We start from the raw sequence: 27,992 nt of genomic DNA on the forward strand, positions 1-27,992 counted from the left end.
TTTTCTTAATTTCAACTAAGATATCATTAACTCGCGTTTGTTCCCTCACCCAATCTGCTCTTTTCTTATCCCTTAACGTTACACCTACCATTCTCCTTTCCATAGCTTGTTGCGTCGTCCTTAATTTAAGTAGAACCCTTTTCGTAAGCCTCCAGATTTCTGCCCCGTACGTGAGTACTGGTAAGACACAGCTGTTATAAACTTTTCTCTTGAGGGATAATGGCAACCTGCTGTTCATGATCTGAGAATGCCTGCCAAACGCACCCCAGCCCATTCTTATTCTTCTGATTATTTCAGTCTAATGATCCGGATCGGCAGTCAGTACCTGTCCTAAGTAGATGTATTCCCTTACCACTTCCAGTGCCTCACTACCTATTGTAAACTGCTGTTCCCTTCCGAGGCTGTTAAACATTACTTTAGTTTTCTGCAGATTAATTTTTAGACCCACCCTTCGGCTTTGCCTCTCCAAGTCAGTGAGCATGCATTGCAGTTGGTCCCCTGAGTTACTAAGCAAGGCAATATCATCAGCGAATCGCAAGTTACTAAGGTATTCTCCATTAACTCTTATCCCCAATTCTTCTCAATCCAGGTCTCTGAATACCTCCTGTAAACACGCTGTGAATTGCATCGGAGAGATCGTACCTCCCTGCCTGACGCCTTTCTTTATTGGGATTTTGTTGCTTTCTTTCCCACTTCATGTCCACTTAATAACAAAGGCCTCTCCTGGCAATCTCTAGTGGCCCAGATGATTCCACAGTATGCCCCCAATTTTCCTAACCTCACCAGATCACCCAATCCCTAACTGCACCCTGTCTGCGTTTACCTTCTTTGGCACCCATTTTCCAAATCTTATGCGTCACTGCTTACCTTTTGTTTCAATGAAATGTCTATAGAGTAGAATGCCTCTATAACAAACACCTCCAAAACGAACTGACTTATACAGCCGATGCTCGTTAAAAAGGATCCTCATCATCAAATGAAAAATTGTCCGTTGTGTATGAAATCCGTTATATCCAAAATTAGGGCCACAGTATCTTGTGAAATGGCGGAACTCCACATACACCGCAGTCAAACCAAAAGGTGATCGCAAATACAGTGAAAACATTGAAATTAAAGTAAACACATAACATACAAACAGGTTTAAATGGTAGTTGTACAAACACGCAGCATGATGCCTCGCTGTCTGCCATTTTACGGACGTTGGTCCCCGACAAATGGCAGTTTTCCCACACTAGAGCATATGGACACCCGCACAATGGCAAGATTAAAAATGTTAGGTTTACCGCACGAGAGCATACATACACTTGCCCAACGACAAGACTAACAACCAGAACAATGGCACCATGCCGACCACCCAGCTTGGGTGCGTTGCCACTCGCGGTGATGCAAACATCCGACTACTGTTTTTCATACAAAACACTGGTCGGTTGAATAAAGTGTCTTAATTTAATTTGTTTGCAACAAGCAATGACCCCTGTGAAAGCAACACATATGAGGGCTGCGTTAAGAGGCAAGTTCAATTTGGAGCCCATGTCTGGTCGCTGCTCTACTGCAGGCGAGACAGCACGTCCGTATCACACACTTCGTGCCCTAGTCGCCGTGAATAGCAGCCTATCGTCTTTTTTATGCAAATTGTTGCAAGGAGAAATAAAGCGTTATCAGAATTATGTGTTTTGTGATCGTTGGTAGGTTCACCCCCCCCCCCCCCCCCCAACGTGCCTAATGCCACGACTTAAAGTCGAGCTGGTTAGGTGGCAGGGAGCCACTTGCATCGACAACTTGAAAACTTCCTGTTAAGCATTGCGTGGAATGCCGTTGCGGGAATCTCGCCGCTAATGTGTTTGTTGACTAAAAAAAAATTCATTTTCACACATTCTGTGAGTGGCCGAAAATAGCTTCGTGCAGCACACTGTCACACGCACACATCACCACAGCATATGAAGTACATTCTAGTTACACTATGCAGTAAACATTTCCCCCAAAATTTGTACACTGTGCCCGACAGTCCATTATAGATGGGTCAGTTAAAAGCAAGAGTTTGTTGCATCGATAATATTGGCAGACCAAACAAAGTGAGAAGAATCGTCTGGTATTTCCAAATTATGTTGTATGCAGATCCACTGTAATGGGTGTGGACTGCATAACGAAGGATTCCCTATGTTTTGGCCGAATCCCTACAGTTCATACGCATTGTGAACGCCTCTACAGCGAAGACCACTCAAACGATTTTGCGTGTCCAAAACGAAGGAATTATGTGTCCCCGATGGCCGATTTGTACTGCTTTGCAATGAATGCACATAGGGCTGCTGCCACTGCCTCTTGTGGCCATCAGTGAACTGCGGTGAGAGGGAGCACCAGTTGACACCACAACAAAGCCCATGCGGGAGGGTCTGGACATGGCAGTAGCTATTGCAGACCCCAACCCAGGAACAGTAGATCCTCACTTGTATGTTTCATTTTTATATTATGGAGGGGCGAAACAATACATAAAATCCAAAAGTTACTAAAAAAATGTTGCAGTTTTACAAAAGGCACTGATAGGGATAGAAAAGTACCGTATTTACTCGCATAATGATCGCACTTTTTTGTCAGAAAAATTGACGCAAATTCAGTGGTGCGATCATTACGCGGGTTAAATTTCCCGCGAGAAAAAAAAATTTTTTTTTCGTCCTGCGTTTGCTGCAGGATGCGGGTGCGGGACACCAAAACAAAAATGGCGGCCGGCAAAGCAAGCCGAACGCGCCGAACGCGATCTTTTTTTTTCTTCTTGTGAGTACATTACGTGCACTGAAACAGTTTCTTCCGTATCAGTGATGAATAATATCGTTAATATCGGCAAGTTTGCGGCAATAACGTAGCCATGTCCACTTTGAGGGGACAGAAACAGAGATGGGCATGCTTAGCTGCCAGTGACATAGAAACACATGGCCGGCGTGCTGCGGAAACTGCGGCATCTGTCTTCACTACTATCCTAACACGGCACGTTTCCACTAAGGGTAGGCGAATATCTTAGCTGTGTTAAAAGCGTCGGCGTATGAATAGGGTACACTTTTAACGTATCAGTGTAAACATGGCTACTATGATTGCCGCGCGCGATTTGTTGCGTGCTCACGAGTGCAGATGAAAAGAATCGAAAGGAGCCTTTTTTGTTTTTGTTAACCACAACCATTATAAAGCCTACCCATAATAAAGGCAAGTTTGGTTGTACGTCTTTTAGCCATGGAAGTGCGGAAAGTGATGAAAGTAATGAAATGAGGCATCTACTTAAGAATGTTTGGTGCGTGCAGACGAGTCGTTCGCGTAGCATTCGACAGATGGTAAGCGCGATCATTATTAGCTAAACTTGGCACACGACATATCGCTGCGGCAAGTTCAGGGTGCGATCATTACACGGGAAATAAAAAAAATCGAATTTTGACGACGAAATTCAGGGGTGCGATCATTACGCGAGTGCGATCATTATGCGAGTAAATACGGTATTCGCCTGTTACACAAAGTAAGGTTCGTAGTTTTATGGACACCGTAAGCTCAAGTAAACATCCGTGTACTAACTAAAGTGTGGTGTAACGCGACTAAAGACACATAAACAGAGTTCACTGGATGGGCGCAAGCACTCGCAGTCACAAGGCTGCCATGATGAGTCACGCTGGGAGTGGGAAGCATGCACGCTCATCCCAAAGTGAATTTTCCACGCTGTCCATCACTTCAACAATTGAACCATGTTGCATCTTCCAAAATTTGGAAGACGCTTAAGCTTCATGTTTAAGAGTGGAACGCGATAGCATTCAGAGATCCCTGGCTGCTTCTTACGCTTCTCGGCAACTGGAGCATATGTAACCGTAATGTTTACCGGGAAACGCTGGCTGCGAACAGTATGCACGAAGGCGGGCTTTCTGGTAGAAACGCAGCCTCTGGCGTTTCTACCAGACACACACACACACACCCGTGCACGTGTACGTGTACGCATGCCCACACGCGCACGCCGGCATACCTTTGTCGTTGGAGAGGGCCTTGGCCGAGAGAACAGTGACAGCGGCCACTGAGCAGGCATCCACAAACGTGCTGTCCACCAGGTGCCGTGCGAGGTGGCGCACGGTGGGGAACTTGTGTGAGAGTACCTTCTCGGCCCACTCGCGTACCAGCAGCCACGAGGCCTGACTCAGCTCCTCCCGCTCTTCTTCCGACCCGTCCTGTGGACACTCCTGTGCAGAGGATGCATGGGCCCACTCATCAGTGTGACAGTAGCCGACGTCAAAATCAAACCATGGGGCTTAACCATAGCATTTCCTACTAAAATTACTAGACAAGAATTCATTTTTTTTTGTTTAGGTATGTATGCATTTATGTATCATACTGCAGCCCCCTGGGGCTATTGTAGCGATGGGGGAAACATTTCGTATCAGTTGCAGACAAAGATCAGTTAATGAGAGTAACTGCCAAGCCAAGCATTTTCCAACATTACTCAGCGTTATACATAAACACACTTTTGAAATACACTTTTCACACTTTTGAAATGCACTTTTGAAACACAACCTTACCAGCCTAAATAGACATAATGTTGCTCTTTTCAAAATCCCTGTAAGAGTTACAGTAATACAGAGTTTCAGCCATGCCTTATTGTACAGAAAAACAACTTATCAACAGGAGCATCAGATAAGCAGCCGTCCAGATGTGGGCTGCCTCATGCATCGTTAGCTGAGGCAGCCCACATCATGAAAACTGGTGCTGCCATGCGATAGTGCTTCAAGTGTACGTATCGTTCAAGTGGAAGTGAAATCTCTAGATGACCATCTGTAGCTGCAACTTTGACTTTTTCACATTTGTCAGCATATTAATAAATTTGGCTTGAAGTTTCCGAAATACAGTAGGACTTTGTTCATATGTTTTGAAACAAAACAAAATACTGAGAAAAGCTAACTAACTGGGAAGATGTGTGATATGAAGTCAAAAAAAAAATTGGCAGATTCAATTGTAGTTGACATCTATGGAATGTGAAGCATTGTTCGAATCGCTGCAGCACGAGACACCCACTTATGTCGAGTTGGCGGGGCACGAGCGACCTGAGATGCGCATTGTCATTTTCGAGGCTTTGGCAAGCTTATATTTGCGCTCCTCGAGTTTGGCCTGGGTCATCAGCTTTTCCAAATGGGGGCATTCTTGCGGGAGCTTTTGATGTGCCCACTTGGTATGAGTCGAATCGCTGCAGTATGAGAGACACTGATGCGCATGGAGCTGGTGGGGCCCCAGCGACCCGAGATGCGTGTTGTCTTTTTCTACTGCATGGTGTTTTAAGACGGCCGAAGGCAACCGAAATGAAATCGAGCTGGTGGGTGATGCTGGAATATGAAACATGACGCCCACTTCGTGCCGCCTGCAGCAAACAGGAAATGGCAATGCGTTTGGGTTATATCATATTACAAGCATGCAGTACACTTCCAATGGCACTATGCCATGCACGCTGTGACACTGATATGTGAAAATGCTCATCGCTGTAGGGTTGGCAGTGACAGCTGTGAATGCGGCATACGATGACCCACGAGGAAGCTTGACGGTACCGGAATAGGAAACTCAATGCATTCTGGTGATTTCCCGTGACACGGGTGGGTGAGTTCTGTGGGGAAGCTGCTGAGATGGGCGGCTACTGTTCTCAAGCGCACCTGCCTCTAGCCTTTTCTTGTTTACACGGGATCTAGTGGCTGGAAAACGTATCTACGATCGCAGTTCGGCGACGTACTGAACGCTGGTGCCAAAAGATTGTGTTTTCAGAGAACGTATCAAACGGAAAAAAAAAAAAAAGCGCAACTGTATTGGACAATTTTTTTTCTGTTCTTTATTGCGAACGTTGGCGCCGGGAAACAGGATCGCATCAACGAGGTTCTACTGTAAATGGTTCGAAGTCAATGCTTCTGCATGTTGTAGGTGTGCCTTTGTTGTCCTGTCCATTCAAAGTGGGTCGCTGACCTCTTTTACAGCAACACACCAAATAGTCTATGAACGTGCACTTTAATATAACAATGTTCTATTTTAATTTGTTTTAAAGCCCTTAATTAAACGCAAGCAAATAACTTCATGGTGATCCAACAGAAGCAGCAGAAATGCAATTATTATTAATGTATAGACAGTAGCATCATTTTATTGCCAGAAGAGCTGAATTTTCCACTAGCTGGTGGCACATCAGTTGTTTTAGTAGTTGGTAAAATGGCACGTAGCGCTACCTGCTGGCGACAAATGTTGTCACTCCGGCAATATATCTTGCTTAATAAAATATAGAAAATAACATCTCATATCTTTCTGAGTATTCTGTGAAAACTGCACTGTGCTGCTGTTTATTACATTTTAAATTATCGAAATTTTAGTTCTGTTATTTTTGTATCAACCTGTACTGTTAAATAAGACGTTAGTACTACTTGCCTTGGTCAGCGAGTCCTCGCTTGCTGACAGGTCTGGCAGCGTAGGCGATTTCATTTCACACTTCTTTCGAAGCCCACTGTAACAGTACCTGCAGAGACAGAAAACGTTGAGATGTTGAATACAAATTCATCATGCAAACCTACTCGTGATGCCTATTAGTGTTTCAACTGAAGCAGATTTTCCGCCAGACTTTTGGCATTAATGCGAGAGCATTACTCGGCTCCTTGTTTGACCCCGCTGTCATCAGAAAGCTGTGACAGAAAAACACCACACAAATTAGGCCATCTTCACCTAACAACAAAAAGTGGGCACGGTGAGGATTCAATTCTATGCCCCACCGCCACTGCTACCGCTCCGCAACCGAGCGGACTTATCACTGCGTCACTATTTCACTGCGCCACCGTTTCAACAGGCGACAGTGGTGAATATCTACGAGGCTGTGCAAGCAGTTGGGGTCTGTCTGGAAAAAAAAAAAAAGAGCTCCACTGATAAAACTCGGCTGAGAGGTTGCAAATATGGCCGGTCTGTTGTCTTGCGTTGTTGGGACCTCACGAGTAGCAACGTTAGACTCGCAAACAACTCGCAGCAGCACTAAACTCGGCGACGTAACTCAGCGACAAGCTCAGTGACAAGTAATGTTCTTGCATTTACACGTCATAAGAATTGCCCTTAGGTGCCACCATAGCCTTTTTATTTATTTATTCACTAAGCATTTTGAGACGCACAGTACGGATAATATACAGCAGTCTCGGGGAATGTGGCCAAAGGCAACAGTCTGCCTGACTGGGCCGCAGCGCCCTTAAACAGATGCGGAATGCAATGAGATGCAGAACACCTTTAGGGGGAATGTAGCGGACAACAGCAAGGTACAATACAATTGAAAAGGGGGGAAAAAAAGAAAAAATAATAATATACAAGTGCAAATACTGCTTCACATAGATTTCAAATGTTGCACCAATGACAAGCATAAATAAAAAAGGAAAAATAAATGTACGATAAACAATCGTAATTGTACCTCGGGCATACTTAAGACATTCAACCAAATGCACCATTAGTACTCTTTTAAAGGCAGAAGGAGACAAATCAGAGGCTAAATCATGAAGTATTAAATAGGTTTTGTTTAATAAAGAAGAAATTTGCAACGCTAATATCTGAGTACTGTAGTTCGTATGTGCGCGGCGGGGTGACAATTTTACTTCGCCTCAGACTATAGGCGGTTTCTTTGGGATATTAAGTGGTGTCGAAGTGTTGGCGGCTCATCAGTCTTAGTTGAAAAGCTTTAACAGCAAGCCTGTACTGGAAGTGAACTTCTATGCCAAATTTGACAAAGTATGGTGCTGCATGCTCAAGGAATGGAAAGTTACAAATGGACCGTGTGGCTCTTTTCTGGAGCCTTACCAGTACTAGTGCAAGATTAGTTTTAGAAGTGGTTCCCCACATAAGTAACCAACTGTGTAAGCAAGAGTGAAGGAGAGTATATAAGATATGGATGGATATAAGATGTAAGATATAAGATGGATCATGTCCATTATCTCAGTCGCTTTTCAAAGATCTTTGCAAGTAACTTTAATATGAACGAACCAGGTTAAGTTTTCACGAAACTAAATTCCTAAAAATTTTGTTGATGTTGCATTTTGCAAGACCTGTTTACTTCAGGTTTCCTGGCAAGAATTTATTTTTCAATTTAAAAGTAAGATATTTGGTTTTGTCAATATTTAGTTGGTTTGTTCACTTGTAGCCAATGGTCCAAATGATCCAGTCGTTCAACTTCACGCATGAAAACTTTTTCAAGATTACAACAAAAAAAAAAACACTGACCTATCATCGGTATATAATGAAATTGAAGGGGTATCTGGAATATTCACTACGTCATTTATGTAGAGGAGGAATAAAGAAGGGACCAAGAAAAATCCTTCAGGAACCCCACACTATACCAGAGTTTCACAAAACGAGATGGATTCCTGAAACGAAACACATTATAGAGACCAACGGCAAAGTTTTTGTGTGGAGGCCCTCATACACAGCTTGCTAAAGTGGCATCCCTTAGACAGCCAAGTGCCTTTAAGCTCGGAGTCAAGATGTGAGGTTGCAAGCCTATTTTTATAATGCAACATGTCTAGTGACGAGGCATGATAGTGATAAGTGCTTCCACTCACTCACTAGCCAAGTGGCCAAAAATCGAGTAAACAAGTCCAAGTTCCAATGCCATGAAAAATCACAGCATATTGCTCAAATAAATTTTGCAGAAACCTGCAAGGTGAAATACAGTTAAACCTCGATATAACGAACTCTGATATAATGAACTCCAATATAACGAAATTCTTGATGTAACAATGTATTCAACTTTTTGTAACTTCTTGTCCATAGAACAACATGTATAGCACCTCAATATAACGAAATGTGTTTATACAGGATTTCAATATATAACGAAATTTCACAGCTGCTACGAAGGAATGCCGAGACAATGGAAACTTCCACAGATGCAGATGTCTACGTGGCTTAATTACAAGCAGCTGCTTGTGAATGCACCTCTCAAATTGCATGCTGCGCGATCAAGCATGAAAACGGAGTGGCATCATGATTTGGACAAAGTACCAATAAGATCCTACTGTGTCCCCCACACTGTGTGCTTTGGGTGCGAGTGAAAGCATGTGAAGTGGAGCCGAGAAGCATGGGGGCTTGAGTGTTGTCTTCCCGCGAGGAACAAGGGAAAAGGGGGGTTGGGGAGCAAGGTCACAGTAGAACGCCAACAATAGCATGGAAAAAATGTAAAGATGCATTACATACTAGCGGGGAGCATTTCCACGTGATCAGTAAAATGTGCAGTGAAAGTACTTGCCGAGAGTTGCCCCTCGTGCCGAGCCTGCGTGGTCTCACCGACGGAAACACGTGTTTCATCACCTTGCCAAAGTCAGCCGCACAGAGTGGCTCAATCTTGTTCTTCTCAAAGAAACTCCTGCGTGTCAAAATCAAATATGGTAAAAACAGGTGAATCGGAATTCCGCAGAGATGTCCTGACATGTAAATTAAAACTCAAGATGCACAAAAGTCAAAAAGAGATACAGCTGCCCACTGTTCATGAATGACATCGTCATTGACAATGACATACGTTAATGACGATGACATACATTAATTAAATACAACTGTTTATGACATCACATGTTTACGAAACCCTACAAGTCATGGTGAAGCAGCAGAGCGAAGGTGAGAAGAAGTTTAATCTTTAGATAGCTTCTTTGCAATGGTAAGTTGTCAAACAACTCACATGTGCCCCATACAGCAGGGGAGGTATTCTGTAAGAGTCCACCTAGTGGACATGTCCATTTCGTCTGCTGCTGAAGTGTTGATTGGCTGTGATGCCTGTCTGCTGTGGACGCGCAGCGCAGTCCAGCCAATCACAAGTTCAACAGCAAAAGAAATGGACATGCCCAGTAGGTGGACTCCTACAGAATACCTCCCCAGATGTCATCTGTTACTTCTCAGAAAGCAATCATAGCTTATTTTCATGCCCATGATAGCAGGTGAAATGTCCTTAAACCATGTTTAAATTTGACAGGGTGCATAAAGATGTGCCAGACAATCCATGCTTTGACAACATAAGATCATGCAGGAAGGACAAATTTCTGGCACAACCCATCTCACAATGAATGTCAACGTTACTGCGATTAGCATTGAAGTAATGTAGTGGCAAGCTGTATTGCTACCGCCAAAACGGGTCACATATAAGGTGCGTACACAGCCAAACGAAGTCTTCTTCCTCTTTGAGCTCCCACTGCTGCTTGTGGCAGTGGCCAATTTGGCCAATGTACACTTAGCACAGCTGAGCAGAACCTCATAGATTACTTCTGGGGCACAACAGGTGGATGTGATGACGTGTAATGCTAATCGCACTAACGTCGACAGCCATTTTCTTCCTCTGCGAGCTTCCCACTGCTGCTTCCGGATGAAAACAACAGTGATACAAGTTGGCGCCAAAGAAGTTCACTGAAGAGCGACACGTACCCAGTGGCACATACGCCGTGACCCAAGTTGGTCCGACAGTCGGTTTTGAACCCGGCTCCCTCAGCCCAGCAGCCTGATGCCTTACCTATTAGACCATGGACTACCCAGTGACCCAAGTTGGCGGGAAAACGGTCAGGCATGGACAGACAGACATAAAGCAAACTGGGTGATGTTCCCCAAGAATACTAATCGCATTAATGAACCTAGAAGAGACCCTAAAGCTCTAGCTGCACTGAAAAATGTGTGGCATAAGTCACATTCCATTCTAGGCTTCGTTGACCACTGTTATGTCCCAATACAGCGATGAACATTCCTTAGATGTTTACCACGAGGCAACCCCCAATTCATCAGTGCCTATCCAGAAGTCAACGCAGCGTTGACGCCGACTGTTGACGGGTCACCTGACAACCTGAACTAATTGATGAAAAGGGTGAATGTCAAATGTTACCGTGGGAACGGCTTGCTTTGACCTCGGATTCCCATATTGCTAAATATGCGGGGGTGAAGGTACAACATGGAAGGTGGAGTTTGGCGGAATGGTGCGGTATCATGGGCAGGATATTGCGACTGATTTGACGATTGTGGTTGGCTATAATACAGTCATCAGATTCCGCAGTCTAGTCGCCTAGGGAAGAAGACGACTGCATTGAAGCGGAGACTTTTGGTGCAGTGAGGTGGTGCTGACGTGTCCTGATGTGAACACAAGACGTTTAATATGCTCCTGCATTGAGTGGGCTTCCGTATCTGGAGCCAGCGTAGATAATGTAAAATAAACCCATTTCTCTTCATTCCTACTACCAGATGTACTCATAGATGGGCTTGATGCATTCCTGGTCCATACGCCACCTTGAACCACAACACCACCTCGAGAAGCAAATATCAATGGTTGCTAAGGGAGTCAGTTGCTCTCGGCCGCTGACAGAAAGTGAAGAATGCATGCACTTCAACAGTTGCTGTGAAACTTTTTTTAAACCAGTGCCAGACTGTGAAAGCAGCCTGAAGTACTTATTTTGGCTTTACAAAACTGAAGACAAGTCTCCAGACAGAATAGGGCGATGATCGCATGCGGCCATAAACAAAAGGAAATGGATCACCACATTGTTACAAAAGATCAGAGGGTGGAATGAATTAAAATACATCAGTCAGAAGACAACACATAAAGAAATGCAAAACAGGTCGATAGATTTCAGCATTGCCATTTGTTGGGCGTGTTCGTAAACTGACTTGGAAAGCATATTTAGCGTCAGCGAACAAGGACAGAAGGGAGACGACACTATAATACGCTATCAGGAAACACCCTCCTATTTAACCCTTGCACAGCGGCGCCACCTCATCCAAATTTTAACCATCCAAAAAGCCGTCTCCTTACCTAACAAGTAAACTGAAGGGGCACTAACACACGTATCACTATTCCGACAGATTGACTGAGCCTCAATAATCTCTCGCACATCTTTATCTTTGTGCTTTGCAAGAACCCGGCAGGACCCATACACAGGCGCATTGTGGTGTCGTCTCCCTTCTGTCCTTGTTTGCTGGCGCTAAATATGCTTTCCAGGTCGATAGACCTACACTAAACTGGGGATAACAACATATGAGCACTTTCAGGCAGTGCATTCCAGTTAATTGCCCTCAGAAAAAAATGAATACACTTAAAAATTTTGGTGCAAATACTAATTTTATGCAATGGCAATGTTTATGGTGAGAAGCTGTAGACATTTTTAACTATGTCGTCACAAAAAACCTCGCAAAAAATTTTGAATCATGCAAGTTTTATTCTGTGTTCCAAGTTAGCATATTGCAGCATTACTGATGAATTACATGGTTTAAAGCAATTTTAGATGTAAGCAGCAGCTAATCATTTAATTTTTTTTTGTCTTTCTATACATGTTAACCTGTGGGGGTCTCAAATGATTTTAGAAAATTCAAGGAAACATTTAATGTAAGTTTTATACACTACCAGCTGTAGTGAAGATGTGGTGTTGCCTAAAATATGTTTTAGGAAGAGCAGAACATCCATGAATGATGTCAACATTATTTCCTGATGTACTTACAACTCACTATATATTTGTAATCTGGTGTTCCAGATTCCACTATATTATAGTATTATGTATTTTACACATTTTTTGTAGTACAGCATATGGTTGTACTATTTTATCAAGGTTTATAACTATGCTCCTATATAGTGGGCCACGCCACCAGCCCATTCAGCTTTATTAAAAAAAAAGAAGAAAAACTAATCTAGACGTTAAGAAAGCTATAAATTATGCAATCATCTATGAATGATTTCATGCATACAGATGATTTTATAACTTTTATAAGGTCACTCATAAAAAAATGCCAATTCCATAGTCGCCTCAGAATGTCTAAACATCTAGATCATGGCCCAGCTACTTAGATACATAGTGTTTGTCACCAGTAACATGGAGAATGAGCCCAATTTATAATCTGTGGTGTTCCTATTATTTGCATTTTGAATGTGGCACTCCACTGAATGCTTCTGAATAATCCAGAAAATTCAGAAACACATAATCCAGAAACACATTAAAAGAAAGAGCACATTAATAAAATTCAGAATGCAAACATCAAATGTGTTGGTTTATATCTGTGAGTCGTACTGATTGATTGATTGACCAATGGAGTTCGAACAAGACAGAAGTTCACAGGAAGATGAAGGCTTGAAGAAATAATAGTGGCCGAACATGTTTTGACAAGGGGACTTGTCTACGTTGCTGCCCTGAAAAGACAAGCCCCCTGTCGAAATGTTGTTTCCCGCTACATTCCTTGTTCGAGTGCTGTTAATCAAAAGCAATGCAGGATCTAGGAGAGAAACTGTAGTAAAAAAAAGGGGGGAGGGGAGGGCTCCAGATTCATTTTGGCTATCTGGGGATCTTTAATGTGCATCCAATGCTTGTAAGCAAGCGTTCTTGCATAGTGCCCCTGTCAGAATGACGACCACTGTGGCCGGGAACCAAACCAGTGACCTTGTGCTCACCTGTACTCCTCGTAAACCTCCTGTTTTGGCAATGATGTCTCGGGGTCTTCCTCGAGGTGGCTCTGAATCCAGGTGTAAGTCTGCGCCACTTCCGCGTCTGCCTTCTTGCCCAGCGGATTGCCCGAACTTTTCCTACACAGCGTGCAACATGCATCACGACATGACTCTTAGTCGGGGTTGCCACCGGTCCCAAATTTAGCAGGTCAGTCCCAACTTTTGAGTAAATGTCCCGAGCCTTGAGTTGACGAAGCCGGGGACGGCCAGTTGTCCTGACATTAGCTTTTCTCCCCCCCCCCCCCCTTCCACCTACTGAATAACACTCAATACCCATATTTCCTTTTTACAATGCCTGACATCTCAGTTGCACTTTTTTTTTGTCTTCTATTGCGTTGTCATAAACATAAAGGTGGTTTCGTTTCTGAAGTGGTCCTAGTGTCGTTGCAGGCCCTAGCCATTTACAGTGCCTCTATCTGCACTGGTAGCTATGTCAGCCAGGTAACTAATGCACCTTTTTTGTTGTAAGATCACGACCTGGTAGGACATGGTAGGCTTGTGTGCAAAGTTTGGCCATCTCAGAAAATTTTATTCCCACTCAAAAATAATGTAAGACCTGCATTAAGAAATAGATATTTAAAAGATGAACAAGCAGGTAAGCAACGAATTGCTTAAGCTTAATTAGTAACTAAGATTAAGCAACTGATACAGTTTAAAGATGGACTAGCTGGTGCGGGAACATGCCTCAAGAACAGTACAAAATGGGGACTGGATAAAGACGGTATAAATACAAACAGTAAGATGAGATTAATAAAAAAGAAAATACCATGGATTTTTGTTTTTTTGAGTAACACTGCAAGCCCTTCATGAAGACAGGTATCATAGTTAATGACGAATTAAAGGACAATGGGTGAGAAGAGCCGGACAGGACAGAGCACAAAGTTCAACTGGCGGTGCGTTCAATTCGTGCAGGATGATCAAAAACCGTAATGTGAAGTTTGTCCTGTTTCTTCTCGTCCACTGTCCTTTATTGAATTAAATTTTGTCGTCCGATGAGTACATCTGTCACTCGTAATGGTAACTCCACTTGGCCAACAGGAACTCACTGCTTAAGAGGATCTGCATCGACGGGAGTCCCAGTAGGAAGCTGGAGGTACAGATATAGCTTCTCAATGTCCGTAAGCTGACCGACATCCTCCTGCGGACACAGACAGAGGAGAGAGAGATAATCATTTTACCACACAAGGGATTACCTGAGCACAAGGCACACAATTACATTGCGCCATGCATAGTATGTGCCCACATATGGCTACAGTGGCCAATGCCCTCCAAGCGCACAGAATAATGTGTAAATGAGAATACTAGGTATACATAAATCTCCTACAGACCTGCCAACCTGAAGATTTTAAAGACACTGCAGTTGAAGCAAGAATACCTTAAAATCAGGGGGAAGATACTAAAAACTGCTTTACTTCTCAAACCAGGTGGCTAGCAGATGGCAGGCGGCTAGCAGGTGGCCACCTGGTTAGCTCAGATGGTAGAGCGGCTGCCCCGGAAAGGCGGTGGTCCCGGGTTCGAGTCCCGAACCAGGACGAATTTTTCTTCAACTGCGAAGCTTTCTTTTCGAGGAACCAGTATGGGTTTCCTTTGTAGCACTTAGCTACATTTAGGTGGATGTCTCATTTTCCCTTCATTAATTACTTCTCTCCACCTTGCGAGTTTCTGCAGAACTATTACGTCAGTACTTATGTGGTGTTGGTCGGAATGCTTCTGTAGAACAGGTGGTGTTGATGTGAGTAAATTTTTAAAAATTAAGCGAGTGAAAAATTGGGTGGTGAGTGTATTAGTATTCTTTTGAACCAGTTTGGCTCTGAACAAGCCAGAAGCCATGAAATTATTGGTGCCCTTATGGAAACCATAAACAAGCTCTGAAAATTCAGCATTTTACGATAAATTCATAAGATTTACCAGGTATGCTCCCAGCTAAACTACTGGCTTTCTCACGCTTAAATTTCACATACAGGTGTGGCACATTACTTCTGTGTGCATTAAGTACTAGCCTGTTTCGTAGAGAATAAATCTGGAGTACAATAACTTGAATGAACCATCAGCTTCACAGAAAACAAAGTGCTGGATGTGACACATTAGGTGAACTTGGGGCGGTATTCTATGGTGATTACTTTTGGATACAGTTTCACTTTCTCAAGATTTTGTGAGAACAGGGGCGCTATAACGTAAAACTATTCCAAACTTTTCTATTCCAATTCTTGCGATTGGTTAAGAACTTTTTTGGACCACCCCCACTCCGCCTCGCTGTCACAGGACATCACGAAAACAGCGATAGCTCCCCATCTGATATGACGTGTGCACACTGATTATGCATGATTTGACCGAACGAAAGCGAAATAGTTATTTCTGAATCGATGCCTTTTCGCCATTAGCCCTCGGCTATTGGTCAAAGGCTTTTGGGCTGCACCCACTTCACCTGCCTGTCACGCGACGTCACAAAACCACAAAAGCTCACCACGTCAAAGTGACATGTACGCGTTACAGATGCATTAATATGCCGAACAAAACCGAGTTTTCTTCGGAATAGCGGCAGGCTGCCCCGTTCCAAAAGGAATAAAAGATGACTGCCGCCAATCGCCCAGGCACTGGCTACTCACACCTACAGGAAAACATGGGTTTATTTATATATAATAAAACCTTCTGCTTGGCACCGTAACATTTTCGAGCACTTTTGGCATGTTTACGACCTCGTTCTGCCAACTCTTCTTTGCTGAGGATCCATTTTAGCATCATTCTTAAGCTTCCGTTGCACGTTGCCGCGATTTTCCGACCAACCACAGCGAGTTAATAATGAAAAGTGGATTAACCGCAGACTCCGGCACCACCCTCTTCGTCCGGTTATCGATTTTCAGTGCAGCGGCTCGGCCCCATCAAATCCCTCTCCACTTGAGTGTGCTCCCTGCCTCTTGTCAGCCAATTAGATAAGACAAGCTGCTCAGCGTAGGCAATGTTATTCGTTTTTGAAACAAGCAAAAGTGACCTCCTATGAACGAGGAGAGCGTTTGATTGGTCTGTTAAGACAAACCTGCAGGTGACCGCCCGATGCTTGCGTTGGCGGTTACGCAAATTTGACGTCAGGAGATTGGAATAAAATCATCTTGGTATAGCTTTACGTTATAGGGCCCCAGGGCCGGTATAACGTACGACCATTTCAATCTGTTTTTATTCCAGATTGGCTATTAGCCGTCCGTGATAGGTCAGAATGGTTTAAGTTCAACCTGTATAGGCAGGTGCATTGCCCATATGGGCAGAGCCCGAAACATTTTTACCTATTACAGAGGGCCAGTGGCTGATTTGGAGAAAAAACAAATTAAAATAGTTCTACATTATACCGGCCTAGGCACTGGACGCATACAAGTATATGACCAACAACGCTCTTGGAACTGCAAAGATAGCAAGCTTGGCAAAGTGCCAGAAATGCTGTTGGCTGTGTATGCAGACATGTCCAGTGCCAAACCTTGTGAAAGTGAAATAAGTATCTCCAAAGTGATTGCCCAAGAATACTGCCCCATCATTGGCGAAATATTATAGCTAACGTTATTGTGTTAAAACTGAGCTTCAATCAGCCCTGAATAATTATTTATTTGGCATTCACTTTAACAGTAATCCACAACGTACATGTAATCTGTGACAATTACAGACAAAACGACATTGATTTTGCTGCAATGCGACTGTGTTGCTGTTCATCATTGCTAGGGGAAAAAAAAAGGGAAGTGTCAACCAAGCGTCAATGTACATGGTTGTTCAAATGATTCAATGAGTAATCATTGATACTATGCCTCTATACTGCCTTTTTTTCATGGTTATTATATTCACTTAGTTTGTATCTTAATTGTATCGTATTTTACGCGCAATTAGGGTGATGCCCATTGGGTCTCCTTTGCCATCCTGCAACATCGGAGACGCTTGCTGTGCTCTTCAGAAGTCTTGGCAGCCACGCATCTGTGTTGGGCGACTCTCTTTCATAAGAGCCCCCAAATGCTGGTTGATATCCAGCAGATTCTAGCAAGCATGATGTGAAACACACATTTGGGCGAGACAGGCCTCGTGTCCTACAGCCATCTTGGTGTGGCTTGCATGTGTTTTATGCACATCGGCACTCTCATTGGCTCGTCGAATGCACGCAGCCTCGGCATGCTTGCGTTTCCTCTCTTCAGGATCGACAGCTGTCTTTCAACAATGCAGCATCTTGCCGTTACAAATCCCTCAGGGCAATATATAGTCTGGCGTTCTTAGCATGCCGGGCAGCAGCCAGTGAAGTCGATACATCATGCCAGCGATCCCAGAATCGGCAAAGATTTACCCCTGTATAGCTTGACATGCTGAACATGGCCTACAACGGCGTGGGATCAGTTGCGTCCCCAGCGCATGCGCACAGGTGCGCGGTGAGTGAGCGCTGTTTCGTTTGTCAAAGGAGCAAACTCGGCATGATCTCTTCATTGCACCCAAGCTGTAAGTCAGCATGCTGCCGGCCAGTCAAGCTAGTGCGCGATGCACTCTGGCCTAGCAGCTTCATCAGCGTGAGATGGAACATGTTCTATTCCCATGCCGGCCACTGCTAGTCACGCTGACTGTGGCAGAGACACTAGACTGTATGAGCATCTACCTTTAGCCGGCAAGGCAGAACTGCACCGTGCGTGACATGCATCTGCATTATGTTGAGAGTATAAATTGTCAAGCTTTGTCAAGGCCAGCCACTAAGTAGAAATCAGTGAGGCCACTTTCGCACTCGCGTGAACTCAAAGATGACAGTGTGCATTTTGCACTCAGACTCCTTCCTCCCGAGCTCTAGGGTGCCTCGATGTATGTGCCATCCTTCCTGTAGTGCGTAGTGGCATGCATGCAGCGAGGCACCCTATTTAACTCTGGCACACCACAGCAGTTCAGTTAAATGACACTTGGTGGCCACATGGCAGAGGGTGACAGCGACGCAGACTCCCATCCCACCCCATTTACGACTACTTAAACTTGTTATTCATTATATCTTTAGTTGCTTACTGTTGCACGTATTCTGGGCATGACGAGGTATCATTTAATACTATTGTCATGTTCATACAACATCTACAAGTAACCTAACCGACCACTGACCATTAGTGGCTACAAGATGCCCAGATCCCAGATATACCAAATCCATTTGAACTAGGATAAGAAGAGACTGTCTTCAAAACAGTATGTGTCATGTTTTGCTGATACTTCAAGAGATAACGCCACTGGTCTGTCCAAGCAGAATATAAATGTTTTTTGCTTGGTATTGCCATAAATGAAATTTGTAAAGCACCAAAGGGCAGTATACAATCACTCTCTCTCAAACACACAAACACATAAAAGTAACAGGGTTACAGAAAATAATAAAGTAAGGCAGCCAAAGGGAGCCAAAGAACAAAAATATCTACTGGGTTACAATTCACAGCTTAGATAAAATCTCGGTGTACCTTAAAGACATGAACAAGTTATTTGCTGGTATTATTGATTGGTTCTTGTAGTTTCGCATCCTAAAGGATACCGCTGTGAAGGGCTCTGGATGAATTTTGACCAACTAAGGCTCTTTAAGTGCACCTACATCTATGTACATAAGTGTTTTTACATTTCTCTCCTCTTGCAATGCGACCGGTGCCCCAGCCAGGATTCAAGCCCCCCAACTTTGTACTCAGCTGTAGAACACCATAGCACCTGTTTACATGGGTGCTTAATGAAAGAGAATATCAAGTTTGCAAGGAGCAGCAAAAGGACGATTTTTCTGCTTTGATTCTCTGGATTTCACAATGCAAACATAACACGAGATGATGACGACCTTTCTAAGGAAAGTTCATCACAAGACCTGGCGTGGCCTTAACTCTGAGAACTGATTACTTTGACAGCAGCTGTTTAAAACAAGCCTACTCAACTAATAACTCATCATGGCAAGCGAAGCCAAACATAAAGGAATGAAATTATTATAAGGCAAAGATATTGTTACTTGAACCTGTACTCTGTAGGCAGGTTCCAGGCTTGCCTTTTCATTTGTTAATTATCAACCATTAATTTCTTTTTAATTATTCAGGATTAGTGTTGCCAATTTATGCTTGCAATGATTCCAGCAAGACAACATTCAATATCTACAAATACTGAGCAAATATTTCTGCAGATCCATAAAAATGCACTATGGAATGATTCAACAACGTGTCTAAATAAAATATGATAAACAACCATTTTCTCATTTTCAAATGTCAGTAATTAGAACAGATATGCTGCAAACACCAGAAAAGCACATATGATATGTGAAATTCTGATAGTGTACAATTCAATTACACTAACTGCAATGTAATTATTTCGTGACTTTTAAAGGACAACTTATGTTTTATGACACAAAGTGTACCAGAAGGGTTGCCTTAAAGGGACCCTAAAGGTAAATACTAAGTCGACGTGGACTGTTTAAATACCATTCCAGGAACGCTTGTTTCGTGCCAAGAAAAGACTTATACCCCTGTCAAGCGGGCAAGTTAAGTGCACTTACGTAGAGTGCACTTGGTTTTAACTGCACTTTCCCAAATCTAAACGTCGCAAGTGGAGTGTACTCGCAGAAGAGTGCACTCCGGTCGGAGTGCGTTTATAGAACGCACTTTGCTGTTCGAGTGCGTAACCTCACCGCCAGCGGTTTGAATGATACAACATATAATGCATAGAAAAAGGGCACAGAAGTTCATTCTAGCTGTTGAACAGCTTTTAACAAAATAATCAGAGCAGAACTCACTGATATTCTGTTCTAGCAGGATCAAATGCTGCCTCATCGCATGCCATTATGTTGTTCTAGATTGGCTAGGCATTCGTCTTGGCTGGCCTTGACTTGCAACATTCATATGATGAAAATATTTTCATTTTTTGTTGAGTAAATATGGATTAAGCGGTTTTTTATTTATAATACAACTAAAGCAATTGTTTTTTAGAAGGTTCTTGTTATTGTAATCTACGTCTTCAAAAAACACGATTTTAGTCTGTCAACATTTTTTTTTAGTGCGAGTGCGCTCCGTTTTCCCATTTAGCACCACGTAGCCTAAAGCGTCACTCAAGGTCTCGAAGTGCACTGCCCATAAGTGCATTTAACTTGCCCACTTGACAGGGGTATTAGTTTACAAGGAAATCATAGCTGAAGGGTTCGAATACCTTTTTCGAAACTCAAATTTCCCACCACCCAATCAAGGGAGTGGTGACGTTGCATACACCCTCACCGTCCTTTACTGCCGTCGGTGAGTAAAATGGCGCCCGACAGGTGGCGGCCCCGTGCCAAGACAGGGTTGGTGGATTCGCCGCGGCAGCTGCTTTTTGGTCAAGTGGCGTAGATCGGTCGGGCATCCCGTGACATCACATGGAAGCTGAATTCTCTGCTACTCGCAGTTTGCACATTTCACGAGCCAGCAAAACCAACGCAGTACTACGCGTTCAGGAAAGTACTGAAACGCGAAGGCGTGGGCGGCGCAGAGTCTAGTGAAAACAAAACCTTTCAACTACCCGTGACTTCGTCAATGGTAATTGCAATGAGTTCTTTTTTTTGAACATGAAATGGAACTGAACAAGTAGTATTTTATTTCATCTTAAAATACAACACCAGGATGCTTTTTGCAACGAGTAGTTGGGTACTAGTGACAGAATTCAACTGAGGAGTGCTTTCGTCATCGGGCAAGTGCTTGAATGTCCCGGGGGAGTCTCTAATCATGTCCTGCATTTACCTAGATTTCTCGATTATTTAAGGCTCTGTTCACAGTAATATTGACGCCTTAGAGATTCTCGAGGACTAATCTGTCACTTTAGCTTGACTTAGTATTTGCCTTTAGTGTACTTTAAGCAGTCTGTGTTATGAGAGAAAGGCACTGTTTTCTATTTTTGTAAAAATTTCACTAAAATGTGATGTGCCTGGTTTTGAGTTATGCATAAGGTTGCCACAGCAACAAGGCAATCCCTGTTACAAATCACAGCAACAAACTCGGAAAAGAGATTGCTGCAAAAGCGAAGAGTATAAACAGCTTCTGCTGTTGAAAGTCAACTGCAATAAAATTTTGGGCCACAAAAGAAGCCTAGTTAGACATATCCTATACATACAGCAGCCTCCGCACAAAATTTAACATTTTAATTATGAGTGTATGCATCATAAATGGCTCACAAAGATATATATTTTTCATACCCGGGGGAGGGGGGAACACCACCATTACCACTCATCAGAAATGACGCCACAACTTGGAAAGTTGATAACTAGTGCAGCATCTGAACATGGCCTCTGATATTGAGCAACACCTCTGACACGTTTAAAATCTCAGAGGCCGTGTTCTGGAATCCATGCCGTATGTTTGTTAACCACCAGGTGCCCACACTGTCTGCTAAGGTGCTGTTTAAGGGGGGACACCCCACTTAAATTTTCTTTTTTTATTTGTGGCCACAATTTGATAAAACTTCCATCGCTTATGTGAGGCTGTTAATAATAATTATAATAAAAAAATGAGCTATAACAAGCGTGCTGCAGCTTTGCCAAGGTTGTTTCGAGGATATGCACTACTGACTTACGAACAATTTAGCCAAAGTGAAATTGGGGTTGGCCTATAAGGCAAGGATTTCTTTCAGCTGGTTCTGTTCCTTTCTCATCACCCCCCCATGCACAACTGGATGATCCCGGTGATGGTGTAGACGAACCTCCACTCAGACCATTGACGAAATGCAAAAGGAACTAGCACTGGAATGAAATTCTCACATTGCTGTGGCCTTGCTTGCAGTTGGCCTTTCCCTGCTGTCAACTTAACAACTGCACCAAGGTTCTGTTTTGATGGCCTCGATTCCTTTTTCACTGTGTTTACTTTCCAAGCAAACTCAAATGGAGCGCCAAAGCCAGCTGCAGTGTGCATTTCCCCAACTAAGTACTTTGATTTATTTTAGGTGCGAGGGGAAGGGAGCTGGTGGATGTGGGTGTAGGTGTCTCTAGTAAAGCCTGCCTCGACTGTAGTCTTATCAAAAATAACTTATTAATGCTCTCCTGCAACCTTATTGCAAGGGTTTTAAACATAAACTAAGGAGAAATGCTAGATAAATCTAGGCTGATAAAGTAGTCCTTCAAAACTTTATTAATATTGCATCAGGAGGCTGATTACTAGAAAAGAGAATGAAGATCAGAGTTTGAATTCAATTCCGTATTTGCATTTCAGCAACGGTACGTCAGTGTGACGTAATGCATTTCCAAGTATCTTGTTACACTTCATTCGGGCTGTTTTGGTGCCGTAAAAATTAAGGAACAGTGTCAGAGTTCAGTCTATGACTGTAGACAGGATGCACAGAATAAGATACACAATGCGCCTCTCATTGACTAGTTTAGAATTCAATGCAGTCCATTTTTGCAGTTAAACTAGGAGATAAACAAGCAGATGCCATCATGACATCATGGTGAGCTGGATGGGAACTTTAAGGCATTGGCACCACATGCATTTTGTTTTTGTGTCTTTTTTGGCTTACCACGCTTCCTCTAATGGCAAGAGTGGCTTTTCTGGTATTGTAGACATGTAATTTCTCACTACAGCTCAACTTAGCTTTTTTTTTTTAGTGTCCCTATAAGGTGGTTTTCCAGAGGAAGAAAACACATGCACACAGAAACATTAATGTTCGCACTCAAATTATTGCTAAAGATTGCGCGGTGAAGCACCAAGCGACTTCAAAGACTGTTCATTCGACACATCACACACAGCGGTGCCTACCGTATCTTTCATGCCAATTAGTAGGTAAACAGTGATGAATGTTCACTATGTAGTCAAATCACACAAATTTAGTTTGTATGGAGAGACTGTTCCCGATGTAACCAAGCGGGGAAGTGCGACTGGCGAAGCGTCCCGCCGATAGCTTTCCTGAAGGCCTGCGGCAATAAATTGATGCAGGAATATTTTTTTGTCGCCAAACAGCGACATGCAAGTGCGACCTGATATACTTTCTAAAGGGGTTTCCTTTTTATTTTACGTTGCGGAACTGTAAGCATAGGGAGTGATGCGCGCATATCGCGGCCGCCTAAGCTGGAGCTGCACTCTTTTGCCTCTAGCAACATGGCCTCTGCCAGCTTCACTTGCTCCCGTAGGCAGCAGCTGGGACTGCCATTTGATACATAACCTCCTTGGGTCGCTCCCACAAACATTTGCAGTAACCCTGTATCCTGTATACTACAATATGTCCATGGTCTGACAGAGTGCTCTAATAGCTGGTTTTGCCATGAGCAGCACATTCAAGTAGCAGCCAAAAAAAAAAAAAAAAAAAACACACACACACACACACACAAATAACTTTTTCTTTTTGTGGCTTACAAATTATGTGCACCCCCCTTTTTTTTTTTGAAATAATGACACATCAAAATAATCGCAATTAATCTTGTGTGCAGTTACTTTCTTTGACACTGTGTCCCTGCTATGGGACACCTGTTGTGCCTGGCATTTCCAGACAGGAAATGTAAAGGGTACGTACAGTACAGACATTTGCACAAGGATTGATGGCAATTATTCTTGTACAGTAAAATTACACCCCAAATGTTTTAACTTTTTATGAGAATGAAAAAAAAAAGTAGAGAAGCCTTAATAAAGACTCTTTTTCTTTAAATCAGTTATACCATTTGATGTTTTTTGTGAGCTCCACAACCTTATGTTGCATACCCATTCCCCAATATAAAAGCTACATTATTAACACAAACCTGCTGATTACACAACAAAACACATTTTAATTAAAAGGTATGATAGTTTATGCATCACAAGATTTGATACAACTACAATAGTATATATTCTACCAAGTGCTTGTTGGTTAAGAAAAAACACATTCTTTCTTTCCCCCCTTTTTCTCCCTTTCTTTCCTGTTATGTCTACAGTATTTGATCACTAAAGTATTTTTATTGTGTTCCTTGCTGTGTTTTGGTTGCATTTTCTTTACAATTTATTTAAACATGTCCTCATGTGGGTTATATATATGATGATGTTATATGCAGCTTTCCCCTTTGTATTGGGTGATCAATGAAAGTTCGGATCTGGCGCAGTTCTTTCTTATTCAATGTTACCAATGTGTTGGTGTACATTAGTTTCTGCTAGAAAAGCTAAGACAGTGGTCGTGCGAGTTAATTGGAATCACCCTACTGAGCAACACTAACACACGGAAAGGATGCAGACGACAAGTGTCCACTTGTCGTCTGCATCCTTTCCTAGCATTTTTGTCACTTGGCATGTGTCGATTCAACATAGTTTCTGCTAATGGAATAAAATGTTCGATTTTCTGTTGCTACAACTCTGGGATTCTCACCTGTGTTCTCGATTTTCTGTAAATCTTGCCATGCGAATAAAATAGTTACACGTACACTAGACTATAGTGTACGTTACGTACATTATAGTTACGTACACCTGCCCCTAACAACACCGCACTAGTTACACTTTTGTAAATTATGTTCTGTAACAGCTGGTTCCAAACATTTGGTGGCACAGAGAGAGACACACAACAAATGCAATACACACAAATTGCAAAAATGTTTCGTCAGTCAGTCGTCATTTAAAGCTTGCGTTATGGTCAGTTCCAGCAACACCTCTTGTCATTGGAAATGGAGGACCCAAAGCAGAGTGAAAATATTCACTTGTCAAGGTTTAGTGGAGGAAGTCAGCCAAATAATGATACTATTGGTGATAAAGCCCATTTCCTGATGTACCTATCCCAGCTAGAAATTCTAGCCTGCCCCCCCTTCCCCCCCCCCCAAAAAAAGAACGCAAGGTAATTGTGTCTCTAATCCCTTATTCATATTGTAATGTTTCAAGCACAACTGGGTATAACCAAGAGACGACACACGAGACAAAGGACTACAAACAATATTGCATATTTCTGATCCCTTTCTCCCAACATCCCCTATTTTTAATAATCAGAGCCATTAACTACGGACAGAAACAAATGGAATCTCTTGTCTAAGCACAAGCTCCTAAATATATCATCATTACTTCAGCACAACCTTGTTGAAAAACAGCATTTCATTACTTACATCATTAATTTCAGACTACCTCGCTATGTCTACACAATAAAAATCTGATTCTTCCACACACACCACACAAAAAAAAAAAGAAGAAAAGATAAAACTTTGATTTAGAGTGCAAGCTGTCATTGCTGACAGCTTTTAGTGCTTGGTCCCATGTCACGAATGCAGTACATGATGCCATAAAGAACATTTTTATTGTAACTTAGTCAAAAGTTTATCTATGTGTTCAGGTGACTGCCTAGCGACTCTTATATAAACTGTCACAGATAAGGCAGTAGAAGCATGTATACCAGGGAAGCACTACTACAGGGGGCGTCTATTGCCTTAGTAGATCAGAAAGTAGTAGGTTTATTGCAAAGTGGCTTCACATAGTAGTACATTTTTGAATTCATTCACACATTTGTGTTTCCTTACAATATCGCACACTTAGAACAATGGCTCTAACATACCCACTTCACGGCTGTTGCAACCACAATGTAACGGTACAATGTGCTTTGTAGAAATGCAAAGAGCACAATGAGTCTATAATTAGGAACTCTGTTGTCTCTCGCTATGGTTAGGGTGCAAGACAAGACTTCTGTTGATTCAACGTTGGTTAATCTGATCATGTTCGAAAGCCTCAAGAAAGGTGTCAATGGCTTTGGAAGATGTTTTTTTTTTTTACTTCGATAAAGCTCATTGCAATTAATGAAAGTCAGCCACACTGTTTAAACTTTCCTCAGAGCACAAATGATGTCAATTTGTAAGCACTGATAAAATGCAGAAAGATGTGCTTGAACTTACGATGAGAGTTGCTACCTTTTTCCTTGCTTCCTCACTGCAAAAATAGAAGTAAATAATTAATTAAAAAGAGCAAGCTAGATACTGTACCACACATATGAACCACCAAGCAAAGAAATAAATGCTCTCTTCCCAAAATATTAGTTATTACAACAAGCATTTCACTAGATGACTCAGGTGAAGGCCATAACAATGGTTCTTTCAATGCAAATTTAAGCACTTATAGGTCAAACTTCAGTCACTGTACTTACAGAAGACTGATCTGAAAAGAGAAAGAAAGAGCATGCGATTTTCTTTTGTGTGTTAGCTTTGAAACCTTTACAACGCTTCATATATTTTTCTTATGACATATATGGGACTCAACTTAAAACCGCGCACGCGTTGACAGCAATCGACAAAGCTTCGGTAGGGATGGAAAAAAATAAAAATAAAAGAATGCTACATTTCGATCGCCGTGGCCTCTACACAAGCATTTTCGCAGCATACGTGCCGCGGCGGACGGCCTGCCGACAGCGGGCGGTAGTTACACAGCCGCGCGAACAAGGGAGCTGGGGCTGCCGTAATTAACCACGTATAGCTCGCGGCGCGCTTCAGGAGCAAGACGCCGCGCGACGTCTTGCAGCTGACCGCTGGCAACTTCATACAAGTCGCGTGAAAGCGTCGAAAAACGCACTTCTGGTATGCCGTGATGCAGCGAAGTATCGAAAGGAATGAACCGGCTTTCGCGCAGGTTAAAACCACCGTCTCCGAAACACATATACAATGAAGCTTCGTTTCTTTCTTTCTTTTTTTTTTTCTCCCTTTCCGTGCCGTTCACAAACAAAGCATCGACAGGGGCTTTTAAGAAAGCTGATGTGTCAGCGGCAACAGCTGTCACAAATTAACGGACGGCGATGCAGATTGCCCTCCGCTAGATTCTTGGCGTAGCAGGTAGGTAGGAATTTGCGAAAACCGCGCTTGCACCGCGGCGCGGGCGAAGCCATGCAAGCACGCTCGCGCATAATAGCGACGAGATCGCTCACGACGCCTGATGAGCGGCACGCGTGTACGACTCCCACGATCTCGGCAAATGCAAAGGCACCGTTATTCACCTATGACTTACGATGCCACGCTGCAAGAAATAAGATGTCATTGTTTACGGTTTCGATCTAAGCATCGGGAGGCTCGCGAGAAGCTGCCATCACCTGATTGACTGCTCGATGTGGGTCTTCATCCAGTTGTTCCTGACCGGCTTCGTTGCTTCGGTTTCCAGCGGTCCAGAAAACATGCCCATGTTCTCAGTTTCTGGCACATTTTCTTTAAAATCAATCCCGTTAGTCAAACGACTACTAACGTCAATAGCACAGTCCGCAGCTTCCACTTCAGGGGGCTCGTCTTTCACACAACAGCCGACTTCCGATTTGACCGACGCTTTTTCTTTCTTCAACGTCTTCGTTTTCGTAGGATCCATAATTTAAGTTAAGATTCACAAGTTTAAAGCAGAGGACACACTTATTTAAAACGATTACCATTTTGGCACGGGAATCAGCTGGACGAGTTGTTAGAGGACGCCGTAAAAGATGTCACCAAACCTACTCGTCTAAGTTTCCGTCGTCGTCTATAGGGCTGAAATTTTTCGAGCAAATGTCTAAATAATTATGATGGCCGAATACATTATTACGGTACAATGACGATGCCTCATTAAGTTGACTAATTTTTTGTCGCATCATATTCAGACCAGGTTTTCTTGCAAGCCGGTCGATAACGCGCATG

General features: G+C 43.0%; 2 protein-coding genes across 2 annotated transcripts in view; both read right to left on the reverse strand.

The window, feature by feature from the left end:
• Positions 1-8,214, reverse strand: part of LOC126530706 (uncharacterized) — a 26,183-nt gene extending 17,969 nt beyond the window's left edge. Inside the window, exons 1-2 of the mRNA XM_050177972.2 lie at positions 6,412-8,214; positions 3,992-4,202 (exon numbers count right to left, since the gene is read on the reverse strand). Coding sequence (XP_050033929.2) covers positions 3,992-4,202; positions 6,412-6,465 — 265 coding nt within the window. The 5' untranslated portion in view covers positions 6,466-8,214. The remainder of the gene's footprint in view (positions 1-3,991; positions 4,203-6,411) is intronic.
• On the reverse strand, positions 6,624-27,830 carry LOC129380136 (DNA-binding protein RFX7). The gene is made up of 6 exons (XM_055070465.1): positions 27,425-27,830; positions 26,244-26,277; positions 14,506-14,597; positions 13,406-13,537; positions 9,247-9,367; positions 6,624-6,662 (listed from the first exon to the last, which is right to left on the reverse strand). Exons 1-6 carry the CDS (start codon positions 27,688-27,690, stop codon positions 6,624-6,626), a joined length of 684 nt encoding a protein of 227 aa, XP_054926440.1. The 5' UTR covers positions 27,691-27,830.
• Positions 27,831-27,992: the final 162 nt, after the last annotated feature.

The sequence above is a fragment of the Dermacentor andersoni genome, chromosome 5, assembly GCF_023375885.2.
Source record: "Dermacentor andersoni chromosome 5, qqDerAnde1_hic_scaffold, whole genome shotgun sequence".
Taxonomy (NCBI): Eukaryota; Metazoa; Arthropoda; class Arachnida; order Ixodida; family Ixodidae; genus Dermacentor; species Dermacentor andersoni.